The following is a 15,388-nucleotide window of genomic DNA, read 5'->3' on the forward strand; positions in this document are numbered from 1 at the left end:
AGCAGCCTGGAAAGCGGCCCGGCAAGTAGCCCGGCAAGTAGCCCGGCAAGTAGCCTGGCAAGTAGCCCGGCAAGCAGCCCGTGCATGCACAAACAACAATATGTTGTTGTTTACTTTACATGCTTGTGCGGTGTGCCCGTGCTTGTGCTCGTTGAATGTCACTTTGAACGCAAGAACTTACCCATGAACAAAACCTAGTCGAGTACCTAGTCTTGTCGAATAATATGCATAAACAAAAGGTCATCTAGTGGAGTTTGAGTTTGACTCGTGACTCAAATAGTACAAGACAAGGCTTTGAAAATTCACAACCGGGAGTTAAAAAAATAATTCGCGAATATGTATCGAACTAGCAGTGCTCCGCTCCTATTGGTCTTAGTGTGATGATATTATTATAATATGTATATCTTGTATGTCTGTCTCGATAAATGGACTATAAGTATAGGTATAAAGTAATTTTTCAAATCGGACCCGTAGTTTCTGAGATTAGCGCTTTCAAGCAAACAAACTTCAGCTTTAAAATATTAGTATAGATACCTATGTTTTTAAAAATAGGTATTTGAAAACGTTTGAACTATCCAAGAATACGATGTTTTAAAAATGTACGAAAATCCTCGAAGTACAAAATTTTGTAGACCACGCTCTATGACCACGCTACTTTTATTTCCATATTATATATTTTATACTAGTTAACTATATTTTTTTAATAATAATTAAAAAAAAAACATTAATGAAAAAATATGTATTTCACTTTAATTATAAGACCATCCTGCAATACACCTCATGAGTCATGGACTCATGGGCCATGGCCCAACCATTTTACATCCCTTATTTTCTAAGCTTATTTTGTGTAGGTTATGGTTGCATAAACCACTAAAAGTTCCTTCTAATATCACCAATCATTTTCATTAAAGTGAGTACCTAGGTACGTAATAAAAACCTATAACAACAACAAGATATATAGAGAAAGTCATGTTAGTAACATCTCAGTCAACAACTACAACAACCTAATTTTCGATAATAATAAAAATACATCACTAGGTAGGTACATAGTATAAAACAAAGTCGCTTTCTATGTCCCTACGTCCGCGTCCCTATGTCCCTTTGTATGCGTAAATCTTTAAACGGTTTTTGATGCGTTTTTTTTTAATAGATAGAGTGTATCGAGAGGAAGGTATATAATTTATTAGGTTTTATTTTGCGTTGTTTTTTTTTTTAAACAACGAAAAACAAGTTCTCCAATGTATATTTTATTTAAGTAAGTACCTTATCGAAACTTAATTAACTAGATACCTACGTATTGTATTTTTAGATTATGTAGATATAAAAACAATGTAACATATAGATTAATTTAATTTAATCCATTCAGACTTCCTCAAAGTTGGAAACACTTTCCGAGAACGAACTTCGAAGGGATTAGGGAACACAGGGGAACACAGACTTATCGTAGGTAGGTAGCAAGTTACCAACAGCAGGTAGAACATTTTAGACAATGGACAGCAGAAAAGTGGATAATCGCAAAAAAGGATAATGTTTATTTATTTATTTAACCATTTATTGTACCACACCATTTAATATTACAATGTACAGTATAATATAAATTGTATTGATGAGAGGTAAAGTACAAAAGGTGACCTTATCACTGTGTTGTTCTGTGACTAGTAAAATACATATAATTAATTCATCATATACTTAATTAATATGTTAAACTAGTTTGGTAAGCGAACACGAACTACATAATCATAGAGATGCGATGTCGTTATTCCATTCACGGATTTCGAAAAAATTTACAAACCCAACAGCAAGATGCAAGATCAGCAAGATCAAAGATGCTTTGCTAAAGCTTAGTATTATATAATTATGTACTATTTTCAGTATTCAAACAACAGCATTCATGAATAAATATCATTTTAATATGTAAATCAATTCATATTTTGCAAAATAAATCCACCTTATCATAATAAAGTGGGAATTTCAAGTTAAGTAATTTTAAATTATAATAATATGTAAAAAATGTAAAAAACTTTTATTTCTTTTTAAAATTGAAGGAACGTGTCCTATCAGCATAATTTGCTATATAAAGTATTTTAATAGTAAGTAGGTAGGTACTTTTTCTCCAGGGCATGTAGAAAATTTCCACCCTGCCTATACCATACTCCAGGGGTTCCCAAACTGTGCGCCGTAGAAAGTTAGAGGGGCCCGGGCCGGGCGCCGTGAATCGACCTCCATAATTATATTCGCGAGTACATTTTTTGAGCACTCGAATCGGAAACATAGCGTCGTAAAATGACATAAGTACAAGATTAGGGGTTTGGTTTTTACTTTTGTATGGGCTTGTGGCGTCGTGATGAACTTTTGCGGCCAGAAACTTGAATATTTTAAAAGAGCAATATATAGCGAATAGGTATATTTAGTTTTGATAAGAATTCTTAAATAAATAAAGAAGAAACCTAAAAAACTTAGAAAAAAATTATAATAAATCATCTAGATTCTAAGTAAATGAATAATACAAAACCAAATATCTCTGTTCCTCATACGTTTCGAGATTTATGTCCATAATAACTTTTGCTTACAATATTTTGGTCTTTTAAAATATCCAAGTTTCATCACTAGCCGCGAAAGTTCATCATGACGCCAACTTTACCAAAACCCCTTTGCTACGACGGTAACTACCGTAACTACTTACTTAAAAATAAAGATTTCTTTAAATTCTAATAAAGAAATTGAGTTTATATTTTTAATTTTTGTTCTCTGCCTGGTTAGGCAATGAGGTTTCATTTCTAAACTAGATCTCAATCGAAATAAAAATCGAATATTTCATCATTAAAGTACTAATTGGGATTAATGTTTTTATTGGTTTCTGCCGTCTACCACTTTCAGACATAATATTATAAGGCCACGAATCACGAATACAGGTCCTTGAATGGCGACCAAGAACCGGACGGCGCACTGTTGGACGCCCTCCCACTAGATGGACGGATGATATAGTTAAGACAGCTGGGCGCAGATGGTTAAGCAAAGCCAAAGATCGGCAACTGTGGCACAGTATGGGGGAGGCCTACGTCCAACAGTGGACTTATCCGGGCTGAATGGATGGATGGATGGATGGAATCACGATGCGGCAACGGACTACCATAGTAGGCCTCGAAATGTTCTCGAAAAATTTGAATATTACGATGGCAACAAATATTATATACTTATTTTATGTAAAAAAATGATTGTTACCGATTCGCCTCTAATCGATAATTTCAAGGACGACGTCATAAGCAATACCGTCACGTCATGGAGTAAGGCGGCGATTTTGACGTGTTTAATTGTGGCTGAAGAAGTTTCACTTCTGACACGTGTGCGCGGCACACACACTTTCTTTTCTTGAATTTTCAAATTTTCAGTAGGTAATTTTTCAAGGAAAGGACATAAAAATATGATGATCTTTTAAATTACCCGTACCCTTGTATCTATTTAATCAAAGTATTTAATATACATTAAATAAAGAAATAACGACAAATAAAATCAAGGGTTCTATTAACGCAAAAACACCTGCGAGTTTATTTCTCTAGATCAATTTGTGGAACGTAGGGTAAGAATTAAAATGTATGAAAAATTATTAAAAAAATACATTTTTGTATAAAAAGTTCTAATTTTAAATAAATATGTACATTATTTATTTAATTATTATATCAAATTTACACAGCAAATTTATCTTAAATTATTTATATAATATTTTATATTTTTTTGGTAGCAACACTGATATAATTTGAAATTAAACGTTCAACGGTCTATCGTGAGCGTGTTTCTATCGTAAAAATCGTTTTTTGCACATCACTGATTATAACCGTCGTAGCAGTTCAAAAATTGGGGGGCTTTGTTTCGGTTACAAAATGTTGGAAGATAAATAAAATACAAAAATTCGCTTAATAATGGCTGATAAGTTGAAAGATTATCAAGTTCTTGACGTTTTCTGCGGAGGTACGTTCTACAAAGTGAAGCACAAGGTCACCAACAACATATTTTCGTGGAAGGCATACAATTGCTACGAATATTCCTCTGAAGAAATACAAAACATCGTTGTTGAAGTGAAATCTTTAAGTAAATTGTTATCAGGCTGCTTACTGCGCTACTACGACACTATTCTCCATGGTCCGACCAAGACTTTGTACTTTGTTCTTGAATACATCCCATGGCAAAGTATACAAGAGTTAATCGAAGTCTGCAAGGTTGAAGAAAAGTATTTTTCAGAAAATTTCATATGGTTTTTGCTACTGGAATTAGTCAGAGCATGTAAAAATATTGAAAAGCTGAAACTTGTGACGTTACGGAAATGTATTACGCCAGGGTCAGTTTTTGTTAGTGCGAACGGCGAAGTTCGCATAAATTGCTTCGATCTAGACCCTCCAGGATCCCTAGCAAAGGATTTAATGCAACAAATCGGGTATATGATACGGACATTGTGTTCTCCATACAAAAATTGCGAACAAAAGATTCAAGAAATTATATACAGTGATGACCTTATGGATGTCGTAGGTTTCATTACAGAAGATAGAAACACAAATTTACGACCTGATGTAGTTCTTTATCATCCAACAGTCCTTACAAACACAGATTCTTTGAAAGTGCCCAAACATATAAGTGATATATTAGTGCAATTTAGTTATTCTAGCTCAGAAGTCAATAAGTGTGATTCAGAGAAGGCTGTGGATATGTGTAAGGTCATAAAGCCTATGCCAAGGACTCATCTGTTGGAGGATAGCCCTATCTACTGCAATATAGTCCCTCGGAGGCAACAACAGAAAGAAGAATACTGCGGGGAGTCTAACAAAGAATGTTTATCTCCTACTATTGCAGCCTTGGCTCTTGAGCTACCTGGATATGTACCTAGGAGCAGAAGACCGTATAGTGAAGCTCTCAGCACATATGAGGGCCCTCAGAAAGTGTCAGAAGATACACTTAGCCACCAGTGGATGTCTCGCTTGATAGCTTTGAGACAAAGAGAGGAATCTCTTAATCAAAGAGAAAGAGATCTCATAGCCAAGGAAATAAAGAACAGCCCAAGTACTAAATTGATCTCATTGGATCAATCCCCATTATGTTTAGATAGTAATGGAATAACACTTCCACCAGAAATAAATCAAATAAATGATGAAAAGAAGCAATGGGTTTCTCGGCGTCGTCGCCGCCGAACTAGCTCTGTTCGGTCTCGTAGTAGAAGGAAGAGCTATTCATATGAAGACCTAGACAGCTCCCTGTCAGCAGACCAAGGAGATAGCAGCATGATTGTAACAGCTGCCAAGATAACAAGAGAAAACATGCCTCGAAATCTGTTCCCCGAACTTGCAACTAAAAAGGTGCACTTCACACCAAATAATCCATTTGCTGAAAGTGATGAAAGTGTAACACTTACTTTTTATGAACTAGATAATGTTGACAATGAAGGCTACCAAGTTCCGAGACAGGATTTGAAGGATATAGCTAAGTTTAAATACTTGAATGTGGAGAAGACTTGTGAGAAGAGGAACACTGATTGGACTCATTCATCTCCCAATAAACAGGCTAAAATCAGTGATGTGTTCTCCGATATCACCAATAAAAGCAATCTGAGGAAGACACCTTCGAAAACAAGCATTGCTTCAAAGTGTTCGAACATATCTAGATGTTCCATCATATCCAGTAAGAGCCAATGGAGTATGGAGAGCAAGGTAGGTGAAAATACCTTTGAGAGAACCAGATCAATAAGACAAGTGGACCAAACTCCTCTCGCCACTCCAGGTGTTAAAAAAACAAAGCGCAAGTCCCTGCTTCCATTCAAAACTCCCTTTAAGTTTATGTCTTCGTCAACTAAGATTTAATTTAATTATTTGATCTCTTGAAACTCCTACCTACTTTAGCATTAATATTTTAGCTATATATTCAAAATTACTCTTAAATTTCATTAGGTTTATGATTTATTTTTAAGCATTTGGTTGTGGTATTGGCAGCTTTATTTTTGTACTTTTAAAAACTTAATAGTTTTAATTTTTTAGATTATAAATTTGTACATAAGAAAAATATACGGACATAACCCACCCATATTCATTAGATAATAAGGATATAGATATATTTAGAGATTATATTGTATATTTGTATATAAATCAAATTATATTGTGACTCGACCTTTGTTTATAGATAGAATAAGTTTTAAAACTAGGTAATTGCTGATCTTCATAAAGTTTAATAATGTATACAAGGGTAAATTAGCCCTATTTGTCTTCCATACATAGTAAATTTCATACAAAATGCTAAGTCAAAATTATAAATAAGAATCAAGTTCTCAATTTTATTATATAATTGTTTTAAAATGATGCCATATTACGAATGCTATGAAGCAGTTTATGTATAATATTTGTTAATTAGGAAATAATAAATAATGATAAGGAAAACATGTTTTATTTCATCTTTAACACATCACACTTATTTTTTCTTATTGAGAGCCTTGTCTGCCCCTTCTAAATACTTCTTAGGCAGGCCATACTTCTCGATTAGCAGCTTAGCTACAAAATGTGTCTGAAAAAAAAAAAAATACCGTCGAATTGAGAACCTCCTCCTTTTTTTGAAGTCGGTTAAAAAAAGAAAAACTATTTTTATATATCCATCATGCTTTTTTTACTAAATATTACAAAAAATAAAACATGCTAATCATATTTGAACAACACAAAACACTCCTTTTTATATTTCTACAATGAGTGTTACATGCAATGGATAGGTAATCAATTTTGTTAAAGAAAATTTAAGTTCAATTACATATTAGTGAATGATAAGGTACTACAGAATTAGAAGTATTCTAGTTGTAAAGAGCAAATATTATATGCTTCAGTCTGTGACCTCAATTTTTCAAGTTTTTTGTCAAATTGAAGAAAATTTGTAATTTGTATGTACATATTGTATCAATGTTATAACAGTTGAATTAAAAAAATACTTAGTCATATACAAATAACTATAAGTACCTAGTTACAAATAACTGAGAGGGATTAAAAAAATATTATGTATGTTTTGATTTAAGTTTGGACATATACATTCACATCATATAATATAGTAGTACATACATAGAAAAATGCAAAAAATTACTGAACTGATTTTGCTGAAAACTGGTTTTTAATTATCACTATGTGCGTTTGCAGTAATCATAGTGGCCATAGTAATCATAGTGGTAAAAATAGCTTTGTAAGTTAATGGTATACTATTACTAGAACCTTTAGATTATGTAAATACTTATCCAGATTATAATCTACTTGTACCAGATTTCATACAGATCCGATCACATGTATTTTCGTGAAAGTGTAACAAACATTAACTAGAATAACTAGTTGTTGTGCCCCACGGTTTTGCCCGCATTGGTCTGAGCGTTATGATATAGCCTATGTGTTCTAAGTGTCTAATAGAGTATCTATGAGTGTGGATTTCAAGAAAATGGGTTCAGCAGTTTATCCGTGAAGGAGTAACAAACAAACATACAAACTTTCGCATTTATAATAATAATAGAAGCATATGTACCTGATCTCCCTGCAACATGAGCTGATCCTGTGTGGCGGAGGGTGCTCGTGTGACTCCGCAGGATGCTGCAACACCTCGCTGGCATTCAGTGGCCAATTGGGATAAAATGAAACCATATGTTTCTAGGTTCGACACTAACGTGACCTGTGAAAGAAATCGTTTTATTAATTTTGAGGTCAATTTATATTATTTTAATATGATCTTATTTCAATAAAAAACAAGATATCGTAACGTATTGTAACACACACGGGCATATTTGATGTGTTTCACGTTTTTTTTTGCTTTAAAACAAACAAGACATTAGCGTGACATTCGCGCTATAGAGCGATTGAGTGCAGTGTGCCGGCCGATCTCAGTTGATCGGATCAATGAGTGATGTAGGCGGTGTATTCTCTATACGTAGTAATATTATTTTATTTTTGTATGTATGTGTATATTTATTTGTGCCCTGCCCTACTCCTATCCTTTACTTAATTTCTCTGTGTACAACCGGTTGTCTGGAAGAAATCGCTATTTAGCGATAAGGCCGCCGTTTGTTATTATTTATCCTAGGTTAAGTCTCAATTTGAATTTATCTTGAGCAATAAAGTATAAATAAATAAAATAAAATAATAGTATCTCAATGCATTTCCCCCCTTTGTACCTTCTTGTTCCCGCTGCGTGTGACGACGCTCATCTGCACGGGCGGCAGGCGCGCGCGCACGAGCCGCGCGGCGCCGTCCGCGTAGCGCAGCTCCGTGCTCGCCGTCATGCGGCTCAGCGTCAGGCTCATCACCTCCTCCCACTTTATTAGCTCCTGGTACATGGACAAATTTATATTTTAAGGTTCTCATGGGTGATAAATTTATGGTTAATAAAATTTATTATTAGTAAAATACGAGTAAAACTAACAATTACCCTAAAAATAAAGTAAAGAGCAACTGCATCAAAAATTAGACACCCATCCAATTTATGATCAAGCCAACTGTTGCTTAACTTAAGTTTAACTATTGAAGTTATACTTCTTTTGGCGCGATGGAGAAAAATGATGAGAGTGAATTTTTACGATGCGCGCGCACACCGACACCTTAATTTAACAGCATGAAGTTAGTATGAAAATTGATAACTATGTTCAAATTGTATATTCTAGTATTTTTTTTCAAAGAAGTATAACTTCTAACGCGTGTACATAAGTACACACACTCTTTTTTTATTATTTGTTGTTATAATGGCAACAGCTGAAATACATCATAATTCATACATCATTTCATCATAATGGAAAATTCCAACCGTCTCCATCACGGTTCACCAATACAGCCTGGTAACAAATGGACACATAGGCACAGCAAAATCGCAGTAATAGGATCCCGTTTTATCAAGTAAAGAAGTGTAAAAAGAACCTTCTAAACGAAATGTCAGCTGTCAGTCTTAGCTATTAATATTTGTCAGAATTTTTTTTGGGCGTCCGAAATTTATGTTCGATCACGTTCGATTACATAATATTATGCGTAGGTATGTGAATGGATTGTTTTAAAATTGTCTTTGATATAAAATAAACCTGAGTTAGTTACATACTTAATTAGTCGAAAATATTCACAATACCTATGCACTATATTAATCATTAAGTTACCATTTACAATTAATCATTAAGTTACCATTATAACTGTACGACTAACTGTACGTTAAGATTTATCATCAGAATAAATAGTAACCTGTTCTTTCTTCCCCGTGGCTTTAGCGAGAGTCGCATCAAGTTTGATACAGCCGCGGCCAGCTTCCAACTGTCGCGCAGTGACATACTCCTTGATCGTCTTCCGAATTTCGTTCGCAGCTAAAGCTGTGCCTTTTCTGTGTGAAAAAAAATCACAGTGTCTAAACAAATTTAGAGGAGATTTTTTGGTCTATCGATATTTGAAAATACTGCATTGCATAAGAAAAATTACGATGCATGACAATGATAGTCTTTTTAATGTAATAATTTACAAGGGTTGATAATGGTAAAAACTAAAAAGTGTATTTTTAGTAATTTTTTTCATCCAGTGTAGCACATTTGAATTTAATTTTTATAACAAAACTAATTGAATTTTAATTACATTTTACAAATTAAAATTAGGTATTATTAAAATTATCTAATTAAAAATCCTAATTAATTTCTTTTAACAAATGCTTATAGGGCCGAATTGGATCCTTTGATTGTGTACAAATTCACCTCTTTTGAAGGTTTTAAAATGTCTGCAGCTGCAGAGATAATAACCAACAAACAAAACCTTTCAAAAGCAAATGTAATAAGCTCCATTTGAGCGTCATTTCTTTAAAATTGTGTAGGATATATTATTATGAAATATTAGCTTTTCCAGTTGCATAAAGGAGAAAAAAAGTGGTTGTCAACAATTCTTTATTTTCTTCTTAAGCGCTTCTTAACGAAATTTATTTCAATAAATATATTTTTGAATTTTCTTACAACGTTAGGTATGTACTTGAGCGGCGCGAACAGATCGGCGACGTTTCTATTTACGACGAAACGTCGAGAAAATAATATAATGAATAAATCGCGTTTAAAATCCGTTAAAAATCTTTAATTTCTCAATTACTGTGACATATTACTAGTACATACTTGAGTGGTGTGAACAGATCGGCGACGTTGGCCGTGATGCTGTACAACTCGCGCACTACGGGGGGCGCGGGGGCTTCGTCGCTCACACTCTTAGGGGGCGAAGGCTTCACTGCAGTGTGCGCACGCACTGCCGGGTGGGAGGGCACTATGCGCACTACTGCGTCCACGCCCTTGTCGATTTCCTTCACTTCGAGGAGACCCTCCTGAAATCAATTTATTATACATTAAAAACAATGCTAAACAAATTGTGTGTTTTATTATAGAAATTAAGGTGAAGTCAAAGTAGAAATGATTTTAATCATAATTAATAATTCGACATTATACAATTAAAAAAAATGTGTGCGTGTACTAGTGTACACACGTAAGAAGTGAAACTTTTTTATGACTTTAAAAAAATAATTTACTATAGTTATTCAACTTTACAGAAATACGTCGAATCACGCGTGGTAAGATGGCGCGTAACAGAAAAATGTCACGCGTAACGAAAAAATGTTACACCAAATTTTTTTCCAACCCTGATAAAGAAATTTCACTTCAAAAATAATGTTAAACATATTGAGTTTTTTATTTATAGAAATTAAGGTGAAGTCAAAGTATAAATGATTTTAATCATAATTTATTAATTCGATATTTTAAAATAAAAAAAAATTTGGTGCCTTTGCTGCATACAAATATTTTATTTTTATTGTATAGTCTAATAGACCTTAATATTAATACTAAGTTTGTATACCCTTTGCATAGCTTCCAGAAACTTGCCCATCTTTTTGAATGTCGACTTTTTGACGTCAAGCGTGCGGTCCGACGGACATAGGGGCATCAGATAGTTTCTGGAAAATTGTAAAAATTCCTATATTACTTACGATTTTTTATTAGAAATTATTATTTTCACATCAATCTATTTATTTAACTTATCTGTGAAAATAAAATAATGTAACTTCACTGAATAATCTTAACAACAGAGTGTGTTTTATAATCATGAATTACGCTTGACATCCTGTACATTTAATTATTGAAAACATATTTTCAACAAATAATTATAACACTAACATGTAAATTAAATAAAAGAAATCAATAGAATAAGAGTAAAGCGTTACCAGCGAAAGCTTGACTATAACTTACTTATACAAAAGGTTAGTTTTCAGCGGTAGTTCTATGTCCTTTGCATGCAGTTTGAGGAAGGATAGCAAGCACCATCGGAGCAGACCATCCATGTCATCTGGTATCCTGTCTTCGTCTGAGTCAGAACATTCTGGAAACATTACAAATGAGATAATAGTTGCATTATATGCATTAATTTTTTCTTTGTAAAACACTTGTTGCCTTATCTGTCTTGTTGGTATCCATTATGTTTTGTCTCATCTTTTCAAAGACCAGAAAAATGTGTGCATGTACACACGTAAGAAGTGATACTTCTTTATTTTTCAAAAAATAATTTACTATAAGCAACTTTACAGAAATACGTGGAATCACGCGTGGCAAAAAGATGGCGCGTAACGGAAAAATGTCACGCGCAACGAAAAAAATGTCACACTAAATTTTTTTCCAACCCCGATAAAGAAGTTTCACTTCAATAAATAGCTATCAAATTCCTCATATTTACACATGCGTATTTAGGAAATTTTTAAGAACCAATACCGGAGAAAATTACATAACAAAAAAAATAAATAAACAAATACATTTAAATAGACGTCTACAATGTTTAAATAAAAACTTATCTATGCTAATATTATAAAGCTGAAGAGTTTGTTTGTATGTTTGTTTGAACGCGCTAATCTCAGGAACTACTGATCCAATTTAAAAAATTTTTTGGTGTTAGATAGCCCATTTATCGAGGAAGGCTATATATCATGATGTTAAGACCAACAGGAGCGGAGCACAGCTAGTAATAAATAATCAAGATTTTATAAAATTTCAAAATACCTGTAGCTACAGTATCATCTAGTTGTTCTTCAACAACTTCAGTATTACTATCTGGGGGCTCCTCTATCACTTTAGGTTCATTTGCTTGAGGGACAGTCTCACGGACCAAACTCGGCCACTCCTCTTTTACAGGATGAATATTTAACTGTGAAATGTATTTGTTATGCTGATTATTGTTTAAAAGAGATTTTAAATATGCTATAGATAAATAGATTATTTCTCTGGTAAATATTTGTGTCAAAGTAGTATTATTACACTTTTTTTATCAATCCCTGTATTTGCGTAAAAAAAATTAAAGCTTAAATAATTAATATTGAGTTTCTGATAAAGAATAATCATAATAAATAGTAACAAACTTACTTGTCCGATTTCATTAGTAATATTGTCAACAATATTTAAAACGGAATGTTGCATCTTGGGCCGTTCAATTTTATTGAATTTTAGATCCTTACACAACAGATCTCCATACACATGTAGCACTTCTAAACAAACACCCCTGAAATAAAAGTCAATTCAATTAATTAATTGAATTATTATTTTTCAATGCTGTATAAAAGAATCCTGCACTATAAAAAATCTTGTACTACAGAAAATGAGCGTTCTGAAACAATAATATTGTTTCAGAAAGCTAGCAAAATCATTAACAATACTGATAAATGCACTATGGGACATGGGTATTTCTTATTGCTTACATAGCCTTCTCTACCCTAAAATATAGCAAATCTAATGTTAATATCTTACAGATTAGCTATTTACATACAATTTATTTAATGAAAATCAAAGATTATAAGTAAGTAATTGTCTCAATTGTCTCAATTCTAATTATAATGAATAAAACAGAAAATTACCAACATAGGTGCTATGAGCATGTCTCCGGATGACATGGTAGCTCTGCCGACAATGCCAGCAGCTGCATTGTCAATAGTACACGCGGAGAGCAGGGCACCTTTTGAAAACCTTGGGAAATGAGCCGCATCTGTTGTGACTACCCCAGGGGCATATAGCGGAGCACCACCTTGAACCTGGATGTAACGATATTTATTTTATTGCATTACTTGTATTTGTAAGGGATGAAAATAATAAATAATCAGTTAAGTATTATGTTATTCCAGTATTCATGTCATAAACAATCATATTGATAAGTATAACAATCTGGTCATTGGAAAAAATAACATTGATATGACTAATCCTATAATAATAAAAAAAAAAATGAAACGAAATCGGTGCAAGTGACATTTACCCTTAGACGCGATACTTGTCCAACCGTTCAACTTAACGGAATAACAATTCCTCAGTCAGAAGATGTGCGTTATTTGGGTATTTACTTGGACAGACGTCTTACATGGAAGAAACATATATTCACAAAAAGGAAAGCTCTTAGTGTACAATTTCGCAAATTGTACTGGCTTTTGGCACGTAACTCTGGCCTTTCACTGAACAACAAACTTCTTTTGTACAAGTCTATCCTCAACCAATTTGGTCATATGGAGTTGAACTTTGGGGTACCGCTGCTCACTCTAATCTGGAAATTATACAACGTTTCCAGTCAAAAATACTTCGTATCATATCTGGGGCCCCGTGGTTCATTAGCAATTGTCATCTTCACCGTGACTTGTTTGTTCCAACTGTTAAAGAGGAAATTCTCAAGAAACTTAAGACATATAAATGCCGTATAAAAAATCACCCCAACGTACTTGTCTGGAACATGATGGAGCCCACTCGCACTTTTAAGCGCATAAAACGGAGAGCCCCTCAAGACCTCCTTCCACCGTAGAATCAGACTCACCATGATTATAGAAAATATTATATGGAGACGCCACTGGGCGTTTGCCATGCATGCCAACATTAAAACTTTTAACCACCAGCTTAATGCTTAATAAGGCAGATTGCAGGTTTAGAGGAGATTAAAAAAAAAAAAATAATAATAATAATAAAATGAGATTCCCCGGAGTATTGTTTAATTTTAAACTCAATAGTTAATGATGCAATATACACGTTGAAAAGGCTTCTATATAAAGTTCTCTTAGAATATGAACAAATAATAATATGTAGTAATAAATAATAATTCTAACAATTCCTATGTATAAAAGCAGCATCAAAAAGCATTTTATTGAAATGGACTGTATCTTACCTTGTTTAGCACAGGTGAATGTATTACAATAGTTGGCACAAGATCTGGAACTATCCATAGGGCACATACTGTGGGCACTAATAATTCTTCAACTTCAATAATCATCGGCACTCCATCTACCACATAAACGCCGACGGTGTCTCCTGAGTGAAGCACTAATTTCATTAGACTACTAGTTGATTTATTAGGCACAATTTCCTTTATCCTTTCTTCTGGGGCCGAGGGATACTTCTTTTGAATCCGTTGTATTAGATTTTTCCTGAAAAAACACATAAATTCGTAAATTGGCACATTTGAAAGGATTCCTATCGGAACAGAACAAAATGGAACATACTTCTCCGAGTTTTTTAAAGTATTGTTTGATTTTAATTTATAAGGTTTTGCAAACATTTTGACGTGCTATGCAGGTTAGAAAAATCACTTAAATTATATATTTACACAATAAAATCATATATTTTCCACGCTTGGCGGGATGTTTTGCCATCTATCACTATGTCATATGACATTAGTATTTAGTCATTACAACATAAGATCGAGTGTCAAAAATGAAGGACGACTTGTTATTGTCCAGAAACGTTCAATTTTCAATATTTATTCCACAATTTATTCAATAACATGGTAGCCTTTATTAAATTGTTAATTAATTGTAACTACTTAATTATCTGCTAAGATTATCTGATTAAAAGTTTCTGTCTGTAGTTCTATTCTAATTTCGAAATTCTCTCTAATTCAAATTATTAAAAATAGAATAACACTTGGTAAAAAAAAAAACATTGAGGATGGATACGTTTCTTTTGGGAGAAAATATATTAAATATAAGTATCCATATTCCATGTTTTAATTTCTTCAATCTGCGTATAAATCAGCCACTGATGATATTGATATCGGATATCCGGGATAAAATCTATCCTATTTCCTTTCTCAGATCTAGACTATCTTTTTAAGAAAATATGTCATCCAAATTAGTTCAATGGTTTATGCTTTAAGAATTGATAGATAGAAAGACAGACAGAGAGAGTGAGTTATTTTCGTCTTATAATATTAGCAGGGATTTATGTACCTATGTACGTATACTTTTTCAACATAGAACTATGACACTTAAACTATTATTACTGCATTTTACATTTACAGTGCGCAGTTACATATAATTATTTTATTGTTAGTGCGTAATTATTATACAATATAATCTTCTAGTAAACATCAGCCCACACCACCCCCAT

At 33.3% G+C, this 15,388-nt stretch overlaps 2 protein-coding genes across 2 annotated transcripts; one reads left to right on the forward strand and one right to left on the reverse strand.

Moving 5' to 3' along the window:
- The first annotated feature begins 3,810 nt into the window (after positions 1-3,810).
- Positions 3,811-5,888, forward strand: LOC123701495. The gene has a single exon (XM_045648992.1). The coding sequence runs from the start codon at positions 3,918-3,920 to the stop codon at positions 5,841-5,843; it is 1,926 nt and encodes a 641-aa protein (XP_045504948.1). The 5' UTR covers positions 3,811-3,917; the 3' UTR covers positions 5,844-5,888.
- A 516-nt stretch (positions 5,889-6,404) lies between these two features.
- On the reverse strand, positions 6,405-14,650 carry LOC123701505 (eukaryotic translation initiation factor 2D). Its single transcript, XM_045649008.1, has 12 exons — positions 14,503-14,650; positions 14,169-14,427; positions 12,890-13,059; positions 12,398-12,533; positions 12,038-12,182; positions 11,237-11,366; positions 10,848-10,944; positions 10,118-10,320; positions 9,216-9,351; positions 8,168-8,320; positions 7,525-7,668; positions 6,405-6,537 (listed from the first exon to the last, which is right to left on the reverse strand). The coding sequence occupies exons 1-12, from the start codon at positions 14,556-14,558 to the stop codon at positions 6,445-6,447; spliced, it is 1,722 nt and encodes a 573-aa protein (XP_045504964.1). The 5' UTR covers positions 14,559-14,650; the 3' UTR covers positions 6,405-6,444.
- Positions 14,651-15,388: the final 738 nt, after the last annotated feature.

Source organism: Colias croceus, chromosome 21 (genome assembly GCF_905220415.1).
Source record: "Colias croceus chromosome 21, ilColCroc2.1".
NCBI classification, from domain to species: Eukaryota; Metazoa; Arthropoda; class Insecta; order Lepidoptera; family Pieridae; genus Colias; species Colias croceus.